At 40.0% G+C, this 21,851-nt stretch overlaps 1 protein-coding gene and 1 long non-coding RNA gene across 6 annotated transcripts in view; one reads left to right on the forward strand and one right to left on the reverse strand.

The window, feature by feature from the left end:
• mkln1 (muskelin 1, intracellular mediator containing kelch motifs) overlaps positions 1 to 21,851 on the forward strand; it is a 128,384-nt gene that overhangs the window by 100,143 nt on the left and 6,390 nt on the right. For all 5 annotated transcript variants that reach the window (XM_048553780.2, XM_048553778.2, XM_048553779.2 and 2 more), the window contains 4 exons: positions 2,952 to 3,066; positions 13,085 to 13,224; positions 13,999 to 14,101; positions 21,096 to 21,150. In XM_048553780.2, coding sequence (XP_048409737.1) covers positions 2,952 to 3,066; positions 13,085 to 13,224; positions 13,999 to 14,101; positions 21,096 to 21,150 — 413 coding nt within the window. The remainder of the gene's footprint in view (positions 1 to 2,951; positions 3,067 to 13,084; positions 13,225 to 13,998; positions 14,102 to 21,095; positions 21,151 to 21,851) is intronic.
• Positions 3,117 to 20,003, reverse strand: LOC125463085 (uncharacterized). The gene is made up of 3 exons (XR_007249755.2): positions 19,960 to 20,003; positions 6,886 to 7,059; positions 3,117 to 3,846 (listed from the first exon to the last, which is right to left on the reverse strand). It is a non-coding gene; the product is annotated as an uncharacterized LOC125463085 (long non-coding RNA).

Genomic DNA, 21,851 nt, shown 5'->3' on the forward strand with positions numbered 1-21,851 from the left:
CCATCAATTTTGCTGACTTTGCTGGAGTGTGTTTACGGCATGCTACTATATCGGAATGGTTACTGTTCAGTATTAAATTATCCACCATTCTGTTAAGTTTTCCAGTACTGTTGCTTTAGCCCAATTTCTTTCTTCCTTTGGTATTTTAATCTTAGTGTGCTTTCCTTCATATCTGGTAGTATTAGGCCAATCAAATTGCATCTAGAACGCAACATCTGACACTTGCCTTTAAAATAAGAAAATGTTGGCAGCTTGGCTATCTTTTTATTTTGAGGGGGTTTGATCTGGTCTGTAACACTTTTTTACTTGTTTTCTGAAGGCCTTCAGACCCTGTAAATATTACTGTAGAATTATGAACTAATATAGCACAAGAAATCATTCAGCCCATTGTGTGCTGACTTTTCTACTGAATGTTAAAGGATGAAATCAAATCTGCACTACATGACTTTGGATTTGCGTTTCCTTTTCCACCAACCTTTCTGTACTTCAATGTCAGATAAACGCAGTGGTGACAAGCAGGTCAAAGGGTAGAAGTGCTGTGGAGAATAATTCACCTCCTGACTTCCAGATGCGTATCCACCATCTACATGGCAAAAGTCAGGATTGTGATGGAAAACTCCCCATTTGCTTAGATGAGTACCGCTCCAACAACCCTGAAGAAGCTTGACATACAATCCAGGACAAAGCAGCCCGTTTAATTGGCACTACATCCATAGCATCCACTCCCTCCGCCGCTGATGCTCAGTTGCAGCAGTGTGTAGGATTGACAAGATGCATTGCAGAGTTCATCGAAGATCCCCGGACAGCACCTTCCAAACTTAGAACCACTTCCATCTGGAAGAACGAGGGCAGCAGACGTATGGGACCAGCACAACCTTCAAGTTACCCTCCAAGCCACTCACCATCCTGATTTGGAAATATGTCATCGTTTCTCCCTGATGCTGGGTCAAAATGCTGGTATTCCCTCCTTAATGGCATTGTGGGTCAACACACAGCAAGTAGCAGTTCAAGAAGGCAGCTCACCACCACCTTCTCAAGGACAGCCAGGGATGGGCAAGAAATGCTGAACAGCCAGCGATGCCTACATCCCACACAATCAATAAGTGCATGTTAAAATTGGGCGTTTCCCTTTTGGTTCCCAAGATAGTCAAACTGTGAGCAACTGCATCATTTGTTATCTAAGGTTACTACTTTCTAGATAATGAAAGAGCAGTTTTAACTGTCCTTCATATGATTTTTGCCTGATTTACCTTTGCTCAGTATATTCTTGTGTTTGTCTTAGTGTTATTAACTTAATGGCGTCAGAACAAAAACAATGTGCTTCCACAAGTGGAAAGTTTGAAATGTTAGTCATGTCTTTCCGTGGTACTTAGTGTATCACATTTTCATTTTGTTTTAACCTCTAAAATTAGCACCTTATGGGAGTTTGAATCTGTTTAGCTATCTTTCTTGTATAAGTGTGGCAAACAAGAACACTGAGGGGGGTGAACTATAGAAGAAAGAAAGACGCGTTTTCTTTAGATGCAAGTGTCAGACTTTTGCCTCATTGCCTTTTGATTATATCATTAAAACTGACAATCGCATCAAAGAGGAAATATCATACTTTCTGTGATCGGGAACTACATGTCTGAAAATATGGTAGAGGCAGAAATCCTGTTCATGTTCACATACACTTGACTGTGTGCTTGATGTGCCATAACTGTAAGCACTATTGACCAAGAATTGCAAAATGGATTTTTTTTTCCCCCTGCTTGCATGAAAACAGTAGACTGGATGAACAAAAACATAAGTTGATGGAAAAAATCAGCCGGTCTGGCTGCATCTGTGAAGGAAAAAAATTCAGTTAACGTTTCTGGTCCAGTCCCTTCCTCAGGACTGAATGGCCACATTCTGTGTTGTAAATTGAATGTGTTTCCACCAAACTTTTGTACTGTATTTTTGATAAGCAGCGGGTTCTCTTTTCTAGCGTAATGTCATTCAAAGCACCCCACTGAATTCCAGTCCTTAAAGTCAGAAGTCCTTTGGCATTTTTGATCCATAAATTCATGATTGCTGTGAATATATGGCTGGCATCTCCAGCTAAGAATTTGATTACAGTCGTTACTCTCATTTTGACATTTTGAGGGATGTACCAGATTCTGTAATGAGTACTACTTGAGAAATGTGCACTGTTTCAATATGCATTGTCATTTGAAGAACATGTTTTCATCAAGTGCATGCCTAACCATTCTGTTGTTGTCTGTCATGTTACTTGGCTAGTTCTACTCCTGCCCTTTTGTCTGTAGCCCTGCCATTTCCATTCTCTTTTAATCTTCACTGTTTATGCAAATCCCATTAGAAAGTGTCAGTTGATGCTACTAGGCCTGCAGAATATTTCCATCACTTTCTGTTTTTAAGTCTCGTTTTTATGTATTCACATGGGGATAATTATTTCAAACTGGAAATATATCCATTGCATTCCCTTCTGAGTTTTATTCTCCAGAGCTTCAAATGGTTAACTCATGATTTGATTGAAGTTTTCAAAATATTGCTCATTTATTTGTGTGGGTTAATTACTAAAGTCAGTGTGATTTTGTTCGGTCAAATATTGCTCAACAAACTTGTTTGAGTTTTCTGATAAAATAACAGAGGGATGATGGGGTGTACTTAGGCTTCCATGTGCAGTTTAATTGAAGTGCCATGCAATGAACAACAAAGAAGGTAGGTAGGAACTACTTCCACGAGTTGCAAGTTGTCTTATTTTAAAAAAAAAACACACACTTGGCATTTGATGCTAGGGGCAATTGGAGAACCCTGGGATGAGAAAAATGTCAAGTCAAATTAAGGGATTTGGGGCCTAGACGACTATGTGGAGCTGCATGTGAACTTGAATAGCAGAACAGACTTGACCTAGATGTTCTTCTCCCTTAATGCTACATTATTGTAATGACATTTTTTTTATTGTTGCGTAGGTCCTGTGTGTATAAAAATGATCAATCTGTAAAAGATAATCCAAATAAGAGTCTTCAAGAAGAGGAGCCGTGCCCGCGATTTGCTCACCAGCTTGTCTATGATGATATGCATAAGGTATGTTTACATTTTTGGTTCTCATTCAGTTTTGCATTTATTTTTTCTTTTCCAACTTTAACACCATCTGCTCCCAGAACATTTGCCTCGAGTACAGTTAGATCACCTGAAAGCAACTATTACTACTTTGAGTAAAGAACAAGCTGACTTGTGCCCTATCATCATAACCTTATTAGAAATGGGAGAAAAGCGCACTCGACCCAAGAAATGCCTTTACTCGTAGAAAGGGTCCTGAGCAAAGTCTACTTTTTTTTTCATATTTCCACTCCTTTTCATCCCACACCCTCAAAATAGAAATATGGATGCTGTTAATCAGCAACAAAAACAGAAGTTGTGTAAAGATCTGGTAGCATCTGTGGACAGAAACCCTTCAACATTTGGGGTCTGTTGACCCTTTCTCAGAACTCCAGACCTGCTGAGCTTTTGCAGCAACTTCTGTTTTTGTTGCAGAAAATATCTACTGTCTTGGCACTGTTCAAGTACTGCTATTTGAGCAATATTTTTGTTTAGATGCGTTTTTGGAATATGAAAGACTTAAGGTGCTTTTCTTCATTTAAATTTTTCTTCGAAACTCTGATTTTAGCAATAGCTTAAATTGCCACTTGTTTTTTGAAAAAGCATTTCTGTTGCTTTCCTGCCACCTTAGTCACCCCCAAACAAAAATCATCAAAATAATTTTGAAATGCTGTTGGTGCATCTCTGTTTGTCCTGCATCCACAAATATGGAAATCCTGGGTCTTTGCTCCATGGACCTATTTTCTCTTACGGGGTCTTGATCAGCTGTGAAAATGGAAAAATAGTGGCCATGAATATAATTGTTGGGGTCTATAGAAAACGAGGCATTGAAAGCATCATAGGCTGTATTTCAAGTGTTTAAGTTTGAAGTAGATATGTTGGTATTTTTTAGCTCAACAGTAAAACTGGTATATAATTTATTTTTCCTTTCTTCAAATTTCCTGTATTTGATTACTCACAGTTTGAAATACATGTAAATGAATAAAATAAAGCAAAGCTATAAACACTTGGAAATAGCATTCTAGGAAAGTACTGCTCAAATAGAGTGGTTTGGTTTTGTTTTGGTTTGTTTTGTTGTTTGGCCTGTTGGGTCATGCCTGCAGAATCGTTAACATTGTTTCATACCAGGGGGTTTCAAATTATTTCACCTGCTTGGGTAGAAAGCTTAGAATTTATGCCGTTGGTAAAAACCTCTCACATCCGAGAGAATGGTCACTGGCAAAGTGAAATTAGACTTGTGCTTTTGGAAATTTCTCAGCAATCTGTGCGCTATTATGATAAGTTGTGGTCTTGACCGTGGACACCACAGACTACAGACGGCCCCATCGTCCACTGACTAATGTTTCTTGGCCTGTTCTTGACTTCTTAAGGGCAGTGTCATTGTGAAAAAGGATCTTGACAGACAATGTTTTCTTAAATTTGCACTCGATTTCTGGAAAATTGATCGATGCCACTGTATGGCTGTGAAGATGCTGGTCAACGTCGAATACTTCATTGAAGTGAACCTGCTTTAATTGTGAATGCAGACATCCAGGGTAAGCAGGGATGACTGCCAGTCTTAGCTTTCATCTATATCGGTGTGCACTTCTTTACTTGTCACAGGAGTTTTAGGTAGTTCTGTTTCTTCTCTCCTCTTTCGCCCATCCCTCTTTACAGCTTTAAAAACCCTGAAATTATGTATGGCTGACATCAGTCAACTGATTAGTGCATTAGAGTTGATTGTGCTATTTGGCACGAGGGGATTTAGCTTTAAATTGAGGAGTGATAGATATAGGACAGATGTCAGGGGTAGGTTCTTTACTCAGAGAGTAGTAAGGGCGTGGAATGCCCTGCCTGCAACAGTAGTAGACTCGCCAACTTTAAGGGCATTTAAATGGTTATTGGATAAACATATGGATGATAATGGAATAGTGTAGGTTAGATGGGCTTCAGATTGGTTTCGCAGGTCAGCGCAACATCGAGGGCTGAAGGGCCTGTACTGTGCTGTTATGTTGTATGTTCCTGATTTATATGGCTCATTTACACATTGGGTTATGATTTTTTGGAATTGAACAATAATTCTTTTATTTTCCTCATTTGGATGATACGTGAAGTAGTTGACATCTTATGTCGTTGATTTTGCGAAGGGACAGTTGAGCACTTTTAAAAATAGAGCTTCTTCGAAGGGGCTGATGTGCTTTATGAACCCTGCTTGCTTGTTTGCACACAGCTTGCTTTGTTCCTACCGCAGTCTGCTGTTGGTAGGTTAATGTAATAATTCCACACGGAGAAACTTTGATTTGAAATCAAGCTCAGAAAATCCAATTGCCTCTGAAAAGAAGCATTCCCCAAAAATTTCAATAAAGGTAAAACACCTGTTGCTGTTCAGTGTATACACAATGCATCAAGGAGGCTTTTTCTATTGGGTGCATTCGACCGAAGCCACACAACAGGAGTTATTGTGAGGACTGCGTTCTGCTTGACCAGACTGCAATCTCTCCATTAAGTTAATGCAGTTTAATTCACTTGCTGCAAAGTGAAATTACATTAGAGCCAAACCTCTTCAAAGGTAAAACGTTCAGCAAATGAGCATTTAGGTGCAATAAGTAATTAAGAAGGTAAATTAAATTTTCGCCTTTAAAAAGCAGGAACTCTTGTTATAAATGTACAGCATCTTAGTAAGGCGACACCTGGAGTAGTGTGTACTGTTTTTGTTCCTGTATTTCAAGAGGATCCATTGATATTATAAGCTGTTCAAAAGGCATTAAGTGAAGAGGTCAGCTTATCAAGAACAGCTAAACAGGTTCGGTATTATTCATCAGAGATTAGAAGAATTGTGCAGTGATCCTTTTGAAATGTACAAGATTCTGAAGGGGCTTGTTAGGGTAGATGTTGTCAAGATGTTACCACTGCAAGAATATTTAAAATTGAACAAGGAAAGCTCTTCTCCCAGAGAGTAGTGAATGTCTGGTATTCACTACCAGAGAGGGTAGTGGAGACTAGATCACAAAGTATTTACAGGGAAAGTAGATTATTTTAAACATTATGGAACTGACAGCTGTGCAGAGCTGGCAGGAGAGATGAGTTGAGGCTTTAGCGAAATCAGCCATGATCTTTTTGAATGATGGGGCAAGTTGGAGGAGCTGAATGAGTCAGTTGGAGAAATGGTTACTCCCATTTCTTAAGTTAATTTTTCTACAGGTGATCTAACAGACTCAAACATAGTTGAGTATGTTTGTATTTTCTAAACAGGAATGGTCAATTAATGTGTGATAATGCTGTAGCTTTAAGAGGTGTATTTTGTCCTTGGTGTATTTTTTTTAATGAAGAAAGGTTGAGACAGGTACCAAGCAGACTGCTCAAAAGCAGTGGAGTAAACAGCTTGTGAGGCTTTGGGTTTTTTAAGAAGTTGGAACAGTAGAAGCAGCCTGAGTGGATGGGGTCATTCTCCCGCAGAACTAAGATTTTTAATTTTAGCTTTCTGCACTTGCTGGGATCTTGAGGCGTATTGTTGCAACTCTTATTTCCCCCTCTACTTCCAACCAAAATCTGGGGTTCTCTTCCTGCCTCTAGAATTGCATGTGAGACCATGCCTTTTGCCAAATTTGCCTTTGCCAATGGTTGTTTGTGGAATGTTATTATATTCAAGTTAATTTGTAGGTAATACATTTTTTGTTAAGCATTTTGATAGTTACAGTTAAGCCAATCTTTTTATTTTTATTTGGTCTGTATTTTAATTGAAGTATAAAAATCAGTTGTGCTTTGCTTAACATGGAATAGTTTGACCAATCCAATTGTATCTGGAATGCAGTGCCTTACACTTACCTTTTTAAAACAAGGAAATGTTCAGCTCTAGACTATCTTCTGAATATATTTTGAGTGGGTTCAGTCTGGTCCATAACACCAGGTAGCAGCATCAGATTACTAGGCATGGCTTTAAAATGGCTTAAATGCATCTTGATGTAGCAGTATTATTCACTTAGAAATGTAGGAATGCATCTGTACATAAAATAAAATGATAAAGCAGGTTGATATCATTCAGTGTCTGATTGCAGAGTCAGGTGAATGTCACTGCGGGATTTCTAGAAGGTAGGACTGCAGTACAGCTGAGTGCATAGTTTATCTATCTGTAATTAACTGTCTTGAGATCTCCCAGTTTAACTATGTTGGTTACCTATTGGTGTGCATTATTTTTTGCTGCTGAAGTATTGCATTAGTTTTTTGTTTAGCTAGCATTACTGGAAGACCAGTGTTATGGTTGGTCTTTGAGCTCTTGCATGCAAACATAAACTTTAATACAAGATTATGTGTAACTGGGGTTGAAATATCTGGCTATGATTCACTTGTCAGGCTTAGGTGACCTGAGAACCACAGATGATCTTGGTGTCTTTATAGATGCAAATAAAAACAAAATTAAGGAGCAGGTGAAGACTAACATTTTGTAAGCACAAGTCATTCCGATAGAGTCTGGCTGATTTTTAACTTCCCATGTTGGACGAAAACTGCACTTAAATTCGAGACACGTGGGCAAATAAGGAGATAACAGTTCTGCTGACAGGAGCGTATGTGACAAGATGAGACAGATTTAAGGTAATTAGCACAAGACCCCAGGGAAATCAAGTTTTTGGATGCAGCAAGTTCTGATTCTGAATGCACTGTTGGGAAGGAAGACAGATTCAATTGAACCTTTCGAAAATTATTTAGATAAATAAAGAAGGGGATGCATTTGTGGGGAACTGGTAATTAGGATTATTTGCATGCATAATTGAGGTACCAGAATATGGAGGTGCATTTGTTGGAATCGGGTGAACAAGGGGAGAAGCCACATGACAGCAGGTTATAGTCCAACAGGTTTATTCGAAATCGCAAGCTTTTGGAGTGTCGACCTTTTGTCAGGTTAAGTCAGAGAAGCACACAAAACTCAGAATTTAGACCAGAGAGATGAAAAAATCATTCAAGTGGTGTGAGTGGAGTGTCAAATAATAAGCCTCTGCAGGTGGTCAGAAGTGTCAGACAGTGCGAGAACAGTGTCAACAGATGAATTAAAAATTGAAGGGATGACCTATAATCTGTTCAAATGAAGCGGAGAAATAATTACAAAAAATTAAAAATAAGTGGTACTGGAGACCAACCAATTGACTGGAATAACATGATCTGTATAAGAATCGCATGCTGTGGGTCGAAGCAAACTTGTAGTAATCCAAAACTGCGCAAACTAATTAAGATAGAGGGATTGGAACAATTTATCAAGGTAATGGTGTCCAAGCAGGGCAGTAAGGATGATTTTAAAGATACAGACTTGTGGTGGGGGTCACATGTAGCCTGACATGAACCCAAAACCACGTTATCTTTGCGGATACAGAACTTGGCTATCAGTTACTGCTCAGTGATTCTGTGTTCTTGTGTATCTCAAAAGCTACCTTGGAAGACACTTACACCAAGATGTGAGGCAGAATGTCCTTGACCACTGAAGTGTCTCCCGAATGGGAGAGAACATTCCTGTCTAGTGATTGTTACGCAACATCCGTCTATTGTTGTAGCGTCTGTATGGTCTTGCTAATATACAGTGCCGCAGGCATTTTTGTCTGCGGTGTATGAGACCCCCGACATTGACCGAGTCACTTAGTATCTGCTCTGTGTGTGGTGTTCCCATGCGTGATGGCAGTATCTGTGTCGATGGTCTGACGTGTCTTAGAGGTTGTCAAGTCCGAGAAGAGTCTCAGTGCAATGAATGGCTGCTTTCTGGGCTGGCCTCAGTCTTCAGGCAGAGTATGAGTCCCTCAGCAGTCCGGAGTCAAATAAATATGTTGGAGTGATTTTAACTAGGTCCCTGCTATGGGTGTTATCAATAAACTAGTGACCCTTGCCAGAATTTCTAGCAAGGAACATCGCAAGAAATTAACTTAGATGGGGCGGTTTAATTTTTTTGAAAGATCTTCTTATTTGTAGGTTTCCTTGTAGGATGGAGTGGGCAGAGGCCTTTCCTACCCTGACAGTTCTGCAACGACTCAGACTCGAGTCCCCCACCTTGTGCATTTGCCCAACTGCCATGAGACTATCCCAGTGGTCATTTAACAATGGCTCCCTCAGCGCATGAAATATTGGCTGTTGGACAGGTACATATTGGTATAAGATTGTCCAGGGAGTTTCATTCAGGTGATCAAGCATAGTTTGTTCCCTCATATGATTTGTTAATCTCTTAACTGAGTACCTAGTCATTCTGGTTTTTGATTACTGTTCCCAACTATGGTATTTCTTTCAAAACCACAGGAAATTGTAATTTAGTATAGATCTTCTCACTGCATTGTATTTGATGCCTGATGTTTGAAGAACAGCCTGATATGTTAGAAGAGCTAACAGTAAGAATCTCATTCTTACTTCTGGTCAACAGAGATTTCCCCCTCACAACATGTAAGTGTTAGGTTGATATGGTGGTTATTCTTGATAAATATTCAGTCATTGATCTCTGATAGATGACTTTCTCAGAGTAACTGATTTGTGATTTTTCTGCACTGCCACAGGTGCCCCTCACTGTGAGGTACTTGACCTTCCTTCTGTTGTTGGCGTTGAAATGCCTGTCCTTAGACTTCCTGGTGGTAGTTTGTTGATGAAGCCACTTTGTGAAAGCATTCTTGAGTCCCTATGTGAATTGCTCTAGGCAGACAGATGGGGTACAAAGGAAGATAGACAAATGGTGAAATGCCTTGTGTTGAAAAGGTGCTGTGCCCTAATATTGCTGTTCCCATCTATCTTCTCATTTGAATTTCAAGTTTTTCTCACGATAATTACTCAGCTTACTAACACTGCAGTTCATAAAAGCCTGTAGGATCCCAGAGAATCAAGAAATAAGAAATGCTGCACCTTTAAAACTTTGCGTCACTCGTATTTGTATGAAGTACCAGTGCTGGACAATCATGCTTGTTCAACCAGAAGCATTTTCAACCACCTGTATGTAAGACAGTTTCTAATAATGGCTAAGTTAGCCATTTCTTGCTGGCTCAGGATTGTTCGAGCTTGAATGGACATTCTGACTTGACATCATGTTCGTCGGTATCCCTTATGCTTCGAGTGGACAACCTGGTACAGATTGTCAGAACCTGCTTTTTGCTCCATCTGTTATCAATTGCTCTGTTTTCAGACACAATTTGAACAGACCTAACAAAATAAAAACTCATTAGTACTGGTTTGTAACGCTGGAGATATCCCATGGTTCAGTGCTAGATGTGGAGCACTGCAGCAACAGTTTTACTTTGTCTTTGTTTCTTCTATAGCCTTTGGACCTAGAATGGAAGAAATTTCTAAAGCAGTGATATTAGAATAGCAATATGAACATTTCAGTACCTCCAACTGTCTGCTGTTTAGGTTCTGTGTATGTGACAGAAGGGTCTAGGCCCAAAACATCAGCTTTCCTGCTCCTCTGATGCTCCTTAGCCTGCTGTGTTCATCCAGCTGTACACCTTGTTATCACTGGTTTTATTCTGTGTTGTGCTCCAAATTGTTCCTCCATTACACTTTTTTTTTCGTGTGAATTTCTAGTTGGATCAAGAGTCCCTGCAGCCAGTAGCTGTATTGTGGAAGTTTCTTGTCTCTGCAAATTGGCGCTGTCTGATTTCAAAGCTCCATTGACCTTGGAGTTTGAATCACTGTATGGAATCGTGGAAGAACAGTGGTTGTTTTCTTTGATTACAGTTCAGGTGACTAAGAATACACCTTAACCTTGCTGAATGCATCTGAAAATTAATATCTTTTTTAATAACAGATTACAGTTTTTTGGATATCTGTCAATTTGTAGACATCTCATGCTGGGACCAATATGACTATAGCTCATCAAAGAATTAATAGAAGTGATTGGATCAAGTAGTCTAGTGTGCCGAATGTTCCAAGATGTGTTTGGTCTGGCTTGATTGCAACTTTATTTAGGTGCCCTTCTGTCTGGAATAACTTTTGGAAGCTGTTGGCCATCTCCTCATTTTATTCAGCCCAACTTTATTTCTGTTTTCTGGTCGGGTGTAGGTCATTGCAGCTGAAATGTCCTGTCTTGTATTCATCCAAGATTTATTTAAAAGGCTCAAAACAAACTCCAAATCTTGAAATATTCACTTTTTAAAAAAAATTTCTTAACTTTTGTTATGAAAATGATGGAAACAATGGACTGAAATCAAACTCAAATTTTGATGGCCCATTGCTGCTCTTTACTACCACTGTCCAGAATAAAATTAAATTTCACTGGAGTTACTTGGATACCTCCAAGAAGAGGAAGGGTCACTGGACCCAAAAGGTTAACTCTGTTTTCTCCTTCACAGATGCTGTCAGACCTGCTGAGCTATTCCGGCAACTTTTTTGTTTTTGTTCCTGATTTACAGCATCCGCAGTTCTTTCGGTTTTTATCTTGGAAGCAAGTGGCAAACACTGATTAGCACCTAAGCTATGATTGGAATGCAAAACCATTTACCCTTAATCCCACAGACAGACACACACAGTATACAAAGACAAGTCGTTGTGGAGTTTATTTTTGAATAGGCAAAATAGATTTTTAAAAAAGACCCTGTGGACAACGTTGAATTGATGACCCCTGCAGTTGATGACAAATGTGCCGTTTTGATTTGATTCAATTTAGATTTGAGTCATTGGGGATTGGACACAGTGCACTCCTTCAGATTTTAACAGGTAGATAGAAATAATAGTATTTAAGAACTCCCTGCCAGGTTCTCAGGATTTCAAGAGTGAGAATGGCAACTTATGGAAGCTTTATTACACCAATTTCTGTGGCTTTCAGGCAGAGTTACAAGACTAGGAAGGGTTGCTAGGCAAACACAGCATAGAGGCCCTCCTAGACCTTGCAAAATCTGTTTTGTTTTTTCTGGTATACAATAAGCCCCATCTCATGCCTCCTTGAAAGCCTTGTTTCGCTGCTTTCTGCCCAGTCACCTGATTTCTGACAAACAGCAGGAAAAACAGAGTACATGTGAAACTCTTGGCTTCGTTTCAAAGCAGTCCTATGGCTAAAAACACTCGTCAATGCAGGCCATGTCAAAATAGTTAAACGTTGTCTTGCTTTTCTCCCCCCCAGGCAGTCCTTTAAATATAGTTTATTCTCAAAAACTTAACTTAGTATAGATTCAAAGTAAGTGTGACGATTAATCTGTTGATTTATTGTGTTTCTGTATAAGCTTACGGATTGTAATAAATTGACAGCATTAACTAAACGCCCACACCCCTCCCGCACCCTCCTCAAATGTTTCAACCTTGAAGCAATCTCGAGACTTCAGTGAGAATCCTGTTTTCAGTGCAAAATGACTAAAAAACATTGTAATGTCACTTGATAGTGATTGATTCGCTCAGTGAAGTTCATTATTTTCTGTCAGAGGAGCAATCCTGTTTCTGACCTCGTGGTGCTGAAATGCTCCAAGGAGAAGGTGAGAGTTGTGTACCTCCATGTAAAAGTTATTTCCCTTGGAATGGAAAATCGGAGGATGCTTAGCTGGTAGTTGTCAGTGACATAAATAAAAACCTACAGACCAGTCTTAGAGGTGTGTTTCTTAAGTTGAGAGCAATTTGGGAAAGAATAATTAGTAATGCATGTTCCATTTAATTAGATCTTTTCCTTCTCCTACTCTTCCACATTTTGTCAACTTGAACTTTCTGGCATTAGGTGGCAGTTTATGCATGAAATTAATACTTGTGTGGATGTTTGCTCATTGTATCAAATACTTGCTTGTTTCCTTAATGTTCCTCTACATGTTTGTGCAGTGAGGAAATCCGGAAAACAACTAAGCATTTTTCAGAATACGCATCATTTGGTTTAAATGGAAACACCTGTCAACCTTTCTCACTGTCACACTATCTCACTACCTACATTGTCCACAGCACAATCTAAAATAGGAGATAACCCTGTTTGGTGCAAACTTATTTCAGCCTCTGAATTGAGGAATTTTTGCACCATAAGTTTAGATTTACAATGTTGATCACAGGTTTATCTTTTTTTTTGCAAGTAATAAATGAATGCCTATATTTATGAGAGCAGGTTCATTACTTGTTTGGCGGGAATCCCGGGAAGTCGTGCTCGCCCAAGATGAGACTAGATGACTTTTGGTCACTGAAGCTTTGCCGTCCTTCCAAGGATTACCTCCTGAGACATTGCAGATACCTCATCCGACGACACAGGTATTGAAGAACCATCTCCAAAGTTTCCCTCGATAAAGCGCTTGGGTTTTGTGCACTTAAAATCTTTGTGCTATTCAACTACCCTGAATGTTATTTGTACCTGTGGATGTGTGCTAAAAGCTTGGCTCTTAAACTTACTATTAATCCCCAGTAATTCCTGGTTGCTTAGTAGTATTATTCATTGAATGCGATCATAAGGTATGCTTCATTGTCATTTTGTGTCCATTTCTTATTCCGATATATTTGACACTTGTAGAGTTAAAGGACATAGGTGCATTTTCCTTCTGCTGTCATCTTTCATAATAACCCAACCATTGTGTTTTTCTCTTTGTTATGGAATTTTTTTTAAGGGATACTGGGAAATATAGTGAAAAATGGTTTAATATCCCAAAACAAAATCAGCTTGGCTATCAGGTTTTCTGTTTCTTTGCAAGAGCTGTCCTGTTCAGTGGATTTTCCGAACCCTAAGGTACCTTATGCTGCAAGCCCTCTCTAGACAGTGAGACAGTGCCTGAATTTCTAACATTGCAGGTATACAACTGACTAGAAGAATCAGTAACAAGATCCCTTCAACAACTTGTGTTCCTCGTCCCTTTGTCACCTGGAAATGCCAGATTTCCAAAACACATTTCCAACCATTGTTCTAAAACTTCTGAGTTCTGTAACTGAAGCAGTGGATAACTTTCCATACTTCTGTCAAAGCATAGTGGAATGTAATGTATTTTCTTGTCTTGCAAGTTCGTTGATTATTTTTTTCCTCACTCCTCACTGTAGATTTGAGGAAAAAGCTCGAGCAGATCCTTTAAGTGCTTTAAAATATTTACAGAATGACTTGTATGTTACTGTGGATCACTCAGACCCGGAAGAAACTAAAGAGGTAAGGTGAACTGACTTCGCAATTGCCAGTCCCTTTGCTTGTCTGGATGCTGATGCTGATGCTGAGATGATATATAGAATTTGTGGGTAAAAGGAAGACTGGAGGCTGCAAGTTGATTTTGGACCCTTGTTCCTTTCTGCAAAGCTGTTGTAAAGAGACAGTATTTTGGGATTACACAAACTGGAAGTTCAATGTACAGAGTTTTGTTTGCTGATGTCAACCTGAGGAAAAATGGGGTGAGCAAGTCAGGACAGGCTGTTGACCTCAAAGTCTCCCTGTTTAGGAAGGAGGGAAAGGCAGACAAAATTTTCTGCTCTTGGCTATTCAATGATTCCTGGTGGGAAATGGATTTATATGAACTAGTGCTTGAAGGCCTGTAGAAAGTGAGAAAGGTGATGATTAGGCGTTGTGGTGTTTTGGTCAACTTGCTGAGGATGACTGACTGCAGCAATGTTTATGCCTTTCCGACTAAGGTTCTGCTCACAAAATATAATTTTCAGAATCAGTTTGAGGTCTGGTAGAAAGCACCTCAATCTGTTCTGTTGAGCAGCAGATCACAGACCATGCTTTCAGATTCTGTTGAAAATCTGTCATGGGTTTAAAATGTGACTTAGGGCTGATTATCTAAAGGTGTTTTTGATTTGCAGTGATCAACAGGTGGAATAGGATCAAGTAATGGAGATTAAAATCATTTTCAGAATTGGTTGCCAGAATGGGAGCACTGTTCAGTGTTTCCTGTCTGGAATGTCCGATGGGCTTTTTCTTGTCATCAGACTCTGGTTTACTTTTGAAAGTAGTCTTAATTATACACCAGTTTATCCAGACATCAAAGACTTCTATGGATCATGAGACTTAAGATATTGTTTCTAAAGTAATGCTTGTAATTGGCTGTATTTCAAAACTACCTCCGTGTTATGACATAATATATTTCAAAAACCTTGAACTTTATTGTGCAGGTGAGGTTAAAAAAACCCATAAGACACAGGATCGGAAGTAGGCTATTGAGCCCATTGAGCTTCACGTGCTGCCTGTTTTTCCATAACCATTGATTCCCTTACTTATTATTATTAAAACCATGTTTATTTTGGCCTTGAATATGCTTCATGATTCAGCCTCAACAGTCCTCCTGATGCAGAATGCCCTAAGAGAGAGAAGAAATTCTGCTTCATCTGTGCGTTAAATGTGTGTGACCCCTTTTTCTGAGATTATGCCTCTGCTATTAGAATTAGTGTCGTGAAGTACAGGAGTAGAGTGAAAAGTTTACAATCTCATCCCACTCGGTGCCATCTTAGGTTTAAAAAAAAACAATATCTACATATAAATTGTAGATTCAAAAAAGAAATAAAGAAAACTAGTTATATTACCTTTTTCATAATATAAGAAATAAAGTTAAAGAATTAAACATAGAATCTCCCATTGGAAGAAACAGCCTTTCTGCATTGACCCTGCTAAGTCCTTGAGGAATCTCGTATGTGTCAATATGGTTGCCTCTCGTTCTTCAACATTCCAATGAATGTAGGCCTGATCTACTTAACCTGACCTCAGAAGACAGTCCCTCCATACCAGGGCATCAACCTAGCAAATCTTCATTGGACTACCTCCAATGCCAGCATCCCTTTCACAGAATTCCAGATGTAGTTTCATTAGCACCTTGTACAGTTTCAGCAAAACTTCATAATTTTATACTCCATTCCCTTGAAAATAAAGGCCAACTTTCAATTTGCCTTTCCTTTTTACCCTCTGAACTTGGAAGCTTGTTCTTCTGATTCTTGGGCAAGGACTCTCAAAACCCTGTACTTCATGACTTTCAGCATTATTTCTCCATCTAAATAATATGTTCAGCTCCTCCTTTTCCTGCCCAAGTACATAACCTCCCCTGTCTGCACATTAGAATCTGTCTGCAGAGTTTTTGCGTACTCACTGTCTATATCCCTCTATAGACTTTGTCATCCTCACCACTTGCCTCATCGCCTATTTTTGTGCCATCTGCAGAATTGGCTACACTACGTTCACTTTGTTCATCCAAATCACGAGATAATTGTGGTCCCAGCCCTGATCTCTTTGGCACCATACATTACTGGTTGCTTCTCCAGAATATTCCTATCCTCAATGATGGAAGAGCCCAGCACATCAGTGCAAAAGATAAGGCTGAAGCTTTAACAGCAACCTTCAGCCAGAAGTGCAGAGTGGATGATCCATTTCGGCCTCCTCTGGTGGTCCCCAGCATTACAGATACCTGTTGTCAACCAATTTGATTCACTCTCTTTGATATCAATAAATGGTTGGAGACAATGGATACTGCAAAGGCTACAGGCCCTGACAACATTCTGGCAATAATACTGAAGACTTGTATTCCAGAACGCGCCATTCCCCTAGCCAAACTGTTCCAGTACAGTTACAACACTAGTGCCTACCTGACAATGTGGAAAATTGCCCACATATGTTCTGTACACAAAAAGCAGGACAAATCCAATGCTACCGATTAGCGTCCCATCAGTTTCCCCTTGATCTTCAGTAAAGTGATGGAAGATGTCATCAATGGGTATATCAAGCTGCACTGCTCAGCATTGCTAGTTTGGGTTCTGCCAGGGCTACTCGGCTCCTGATCTCAGTACAACCTTGTTCCAAACATGGACAAAAGAGCTAAACTTCAAAGGTGAGGTGACAGTGACAGCCCTTGATCTCAAGGCTGCATTCGACCGAGTGTGACATCAAGAAGACCTAGGAAAATAGGAATTAATGGGTACCGGGGAGCAAACTCTCCGGTGGTTGGAGTCATAGCTGACACATAGGAAGATGGTCGTGGTTGTTGGTGGTCAATCATCTCGGCTCCAGGATATCTCTGCAGGAGTTCCTCAGGGTAGTGTCCTGGGCTCAACCATCTTTAGCTGCTTCATCAATGACCTTCCCTCCATCATAAGATCAGAAGTGGGGATGTTCACCAATAATTGTGCAATGTTCAGCCCCGTTGGTGACAGCTCAGACACCAGAGCTGACCATGTTCACATGCAACAAGATCTGGGCTGACAAGTGGCAAGTCATATTTGCGCCACACTAATGCCAGGCTATGACCATCACCAATAAGAGACAATCTAACTACCACCCCTTGGCATTCAATGGTGTTACCATCACTGACCCCCACTATCAACATCCTGGGGGTTACCATTGACCAGAAACTCAAGTGGACTCACCATATCAACACCAGTGGCTCCAAGAGCAGGCCAGAAGCAAAAAATTACTGCGGCAAGTAACTCATTTCCTAACTGCTCAAAGCCTGTCTACCATCTACAGGGCTCAAATGAGGAGCATGCTGGAATACTCCCCACTTGTCTGGATGAGTGCAGTCCCAACAACATTCAGGATGCTTGATACCATCCAGGACACAGCAGCCTGCTTGATTGGCACTACATCCGCGAGCATTCACTCCCTCCACTACTGACGCTCAGTAGCGGTTGTGTGTACCATCTGCAAGATGCACTGCAGAAATTCACCAAAGATCCTCAGGCAGCACCTTCCAAACCCACAACTACGTCCGTCTGGAAGGACAAGGGCAGCAGACATACGGGAACACCACAACCTTCAAGCTCTCCTCCAAATCACTCACCATCCTGACTTGGAAACATATAGTTGTTCGTTCACTGTCGTTGGGCCAAAATCCTGGAATTCTCTCCTGAATAGTGTAGTGGGCCAACCCACAGCAGCAGAAGTGCAGCGGTTCAAGAAGGCAGCTCACCACCACCTTCTCCATAGCCACTGAGGATGGGCAAGAAATACTGGCCAACCATCATTGTCCACATCGCACAAATGAATAGAGGGGGTTAAAAAAGGCTCATTAACTTTCAAATCAACAGCCCTCTGTCTGTCTTGATACTGTATCCCAATTCTTTGTCTTCTAATAGTTAGCCAGTCCTTTATCTATTCTAATACACTGCCTCTAATACAATGTGCTGTTTCTTATTAGGGGAAATGTGTAGTTTGAAGAAAGTTGGCAATAACCTGAACAGATGTAATTGACCTTGTTGCTGAAATTGTTTAGTTCTTGGTAGTTCTGGTGAGCCCTGACAAAATAAGTGCCCCTAGTTATTTTTACTTTGTGTTTATGTTGCCTGCTGCAGTTTAGCATGTGTCGTGAATGTTTTTTTTTTATTTGACTTTTTCTCCTGACTTTGCATTACTGACTTTTTGGGCCTCAGTTTTGTAATAATGGGCGTTGACTTGATAAATGTTCAGACTGCTTGTCTGATATTTGAGTATCGAGTGAGCAGGAACTTTGTCTCGAGAATTATTGGAATACTGGGCTCCAGTTCCTTCTAGAAACTTCCTTCCTTGCCAGTTGTCTGCAGTCAGTCTCGTTCAGGCAATCTTGAATTCCTGTTTGATACTGAGATGTGCTTCTGACCATTTATCCTGAGTGTCATTTAAACCATCTGTTTCCATCGACATAACACAAGTCAGGAGATCAGCTGTTGCCAACTGCTTTACCCATGTCTGGAATAGTTGATTCTGGGGTTACTACAGTGCATTTCTACCTGGCCTCCAGTATTCTATTTGAGGTCATATGAAACTATCTTGCCACTGTCCTTGTTTCCATCAAACCGTGTAACCCAGCTCTCCTATGCTCACTGGCCTGCCTTGAATGTGCAGTGCCTTAACTTCAAATTTTCATTTTGGATTTTAGATTTTTTTTCCCCCATGATTTAGCCATAAGCGATCTCAATAATTGCCTCTCGACCCACAATTTTTAATGTTTTAGTTGTCCCGTTTTAAACTTGTTTTGGGAGATGTTCCTTTGCTGGCTTGGTCTGCATTTATTGGCCATCCCTAATTGCTAAGACGACAATGGTAGTAAGCTGCCTTCGAGAAATACTGCTGTCCATTTGTCGGTGCGGCCGTCCTGCTGGCTAGGGAGGGAGATTTAGGATTTTAACCCAGTGACACTAAAGGAACCATGATATATTTCCAAGTTAGAATGGTGAATGGCTCGGAGAGGGAACTTGCGTTTGGTGGCGTTGCCATATATCCCGTGCCTTTATCTTTCTAGATGGTGTGATGGAAAATTTTGAGTGATCAACCTTGAGCAATATCTTCAGAAATGATGAAGGGAATAGCAGAAGTATGTAAACAAAGAAAACAGCACAATGCTACATAAACAAGTTAAGGAAGTAAACGGTTAAGCTTTGCAGAGCACAATGCAACATGAGCAAGATAAGGAGGTAGACAGTTAAGCTTGTAGAAGAATTCCACATATGGTATTGAATTGTACTGGTTCAGTTAATTGTGTAAGTTTTAATGTAACCTGCCCAGCTCTGGCATATGTATAAAACCTGATAAAGTCAAGCGTGGGGCGCGCCTTCCTCTTACTCAAGTGGTCAGGGGAACACGTCCTCTGCGCAGAGTCTGAGATAAAGAACTTGCTCTTATCCATGACACCCTGACTGAGTGTTTAGTATTAATTGCTAACCCTGTTGTGACAATTTTAATAATAACCACGATAATGGTAATAGTTGATTTGGAAAGTGCTATCTACAGAACCTTGGTGAATTTCTGCAGTGCATTTTGTAAATGATACATGTGGTAGCTACTGGTGTGTCACAGGTGGGCTCCCTTCGTGTCCCTTTTGGTTGACAGATGCATAAACCTTGAGTGACAGAATTCCCATATCTCAGCTTTCTCCCATCCTTTAAAATGTACTTCTGAAGTCTTTTGCTCTCACTAAATGTTTGGCCATCTTTCTAACTCTCTCCATATGTGGCTTCCTGTTTTTTTTTGTTTGAACACGCTCTGTGATGTACCTTGTAACTCTTAAATTAACGGCAGCGTATAAATACAATCTGCAGCAGCTTAGCTATAATACTCACTCTGTTCAGTCAGTCTGTAATCTGTGGTCATTATAGTACTGTTTCTTCCGTTGAAACGTCATTATATGCTTTACTTTAGCTGGGTGTGTACTGCCTCCCATTCTTATCTTCAGATTGGCAACAGACTGGTTTACTGCTGAACCAATTAATCTGCATTGCAACAGCATGTGAGGTCCTGCATAGCTACTCAATGTGATAACTTTGTATGGAGATGGTGCTTTTTATGCTAGACTGGTTTCTGTGAATTTGTAAGCAGATATTAGTAGCTTAGGCCACTAATGCTATTTACCAATCCAGTTGTTTTTCAAGCTACAGAATCACACTAAGGCGCACTTAGTCAAAAAGAACTACAAATACAAAACATTGGAATTAACAGCTGTTTGAAAGACTGCATTCACAGTTGTACGTCACTGAAATGATTGTACTCGGAGATGTTTGCTCTTGGACTCTCTGGATCTTTATAGTTGGTTCAGATTATTGGAGTGAATTGACAACTGTTATTTTGCATTTGTGTCTGTTTTGCAATCTATTAATGTAGATATGCAGCCTTTATTCAAGATTTGCCAGTGCTATTCTGCAGTCGGATATACAGTGTTGAGCTGGGATGACTGGCCCTTGGCTTTCCTTGCTTTCATTCCACTCCCTTGAAGCACCTGGCTATTGCTTGGTACCTCCATTCCTGGTCTACCTTGTAGAGATTGCATGTTATAAAGTGAACTTGGGCCATTGCTGGGATTTTTCTGTTAATGTGCATTTCATGAAGCAGTTTTTCAATTAGTGCAATCGGTGAGGCTTTATGCTTTTTTTCATCATTATGTTTGTATTGCCTTTTTAAAATGATGTTTCTTCCATACCTTTAAAAACAGGTCATGGAGCTGCAGCTAAACTACATTACAGAGCTGAATTATGGCTATTTAACCTAACAGAACATAATGTATTATAAATAAAGTAAAAAGAAAAAAATGCTGCACATCCTCTGTTCAGGAAAAATCTCTGGGGACGGGGTGGGGGTGGGAAGAAGTCAAATTTGTAGTCTCGAGCTTTGCCATTTATTTTCAGCTTGTTTATTTTAACAACATGGAGCGATTCCATTTGCTTTATACATTCGTCACTTATGTATTACCTTTATTCTCAAGTTTCAGTTACTGGCTCAGGCTCTCTTCAAGTCAAGCTCAGATTTCATACCATTAGGTAAGTGTTCTTATCAATATTGGATAACATAAGCATATGAGTGGTGAGAGTTATGAAATTGGTTACTGTGTGGATTGTTTGAGGGCAATATCATTCTTGCATTAAAGAGAAAGCTAGATGAGTACATGAGGCAGAAATTTGTCAAACAATGAGATGGTTTAATATTGTAAAGCTTTGAGTCAAATGGCTTGTTCGGTGCTGTAAAATTCTTTTGCGTTCTGTGTAGTTCTATGTCTACTGGATAAGTAGCTGTTCAGCTGCTTTGTAAACAAAATTTAAACCTGTTTGTATAATCTGGCAACCTGAAAGTTGTAACAAGATTATCAAGCTGGAACTATGCCCCCTCTCCACAAATGCTTGCTAACCTGAGTGTGTGTTGTTCCAATTAAAACCGTAATCCAAAAATAAATCCAATATCAAAGTTATATTTCTTGAAAGTCTTACAGACAATTTATTTTTTTCTTTCCATTTCAAACTGCTTTAATTTTTGTCATCTGTAGAATTTTAACAATCACATTACATCATCAGAAAACGAAACCATAATTTTGTAAGTGCTGCTGGCAGGCTGAGTAAGTTGGAAAGAAGAATGGGCTGCCTCACAAAGTAAGCTCGCTGAAGGCAGAGTTCACCTACAGAGGAATAGAGCAGGAGTCTAGCACCCAGCGTCTGCCACCCTAATATGCTGGAGACCAGTGCAGCAC

Source organism: Stegostoma tigrinum, chromosome 25, assembly GCF_030684315.1.
Source record: "Stegostoma tigrinum isolate sSteTig4 chromosome 25, sSteTig4.hap1, whole genome shotgun sequence".
NCBI lineage: Eukaryota > Metazoa > Chordata > Chondrichthyes > Orectolobiformes > Stegostomatidae > Stegostoma > Stegostoma tigrinum.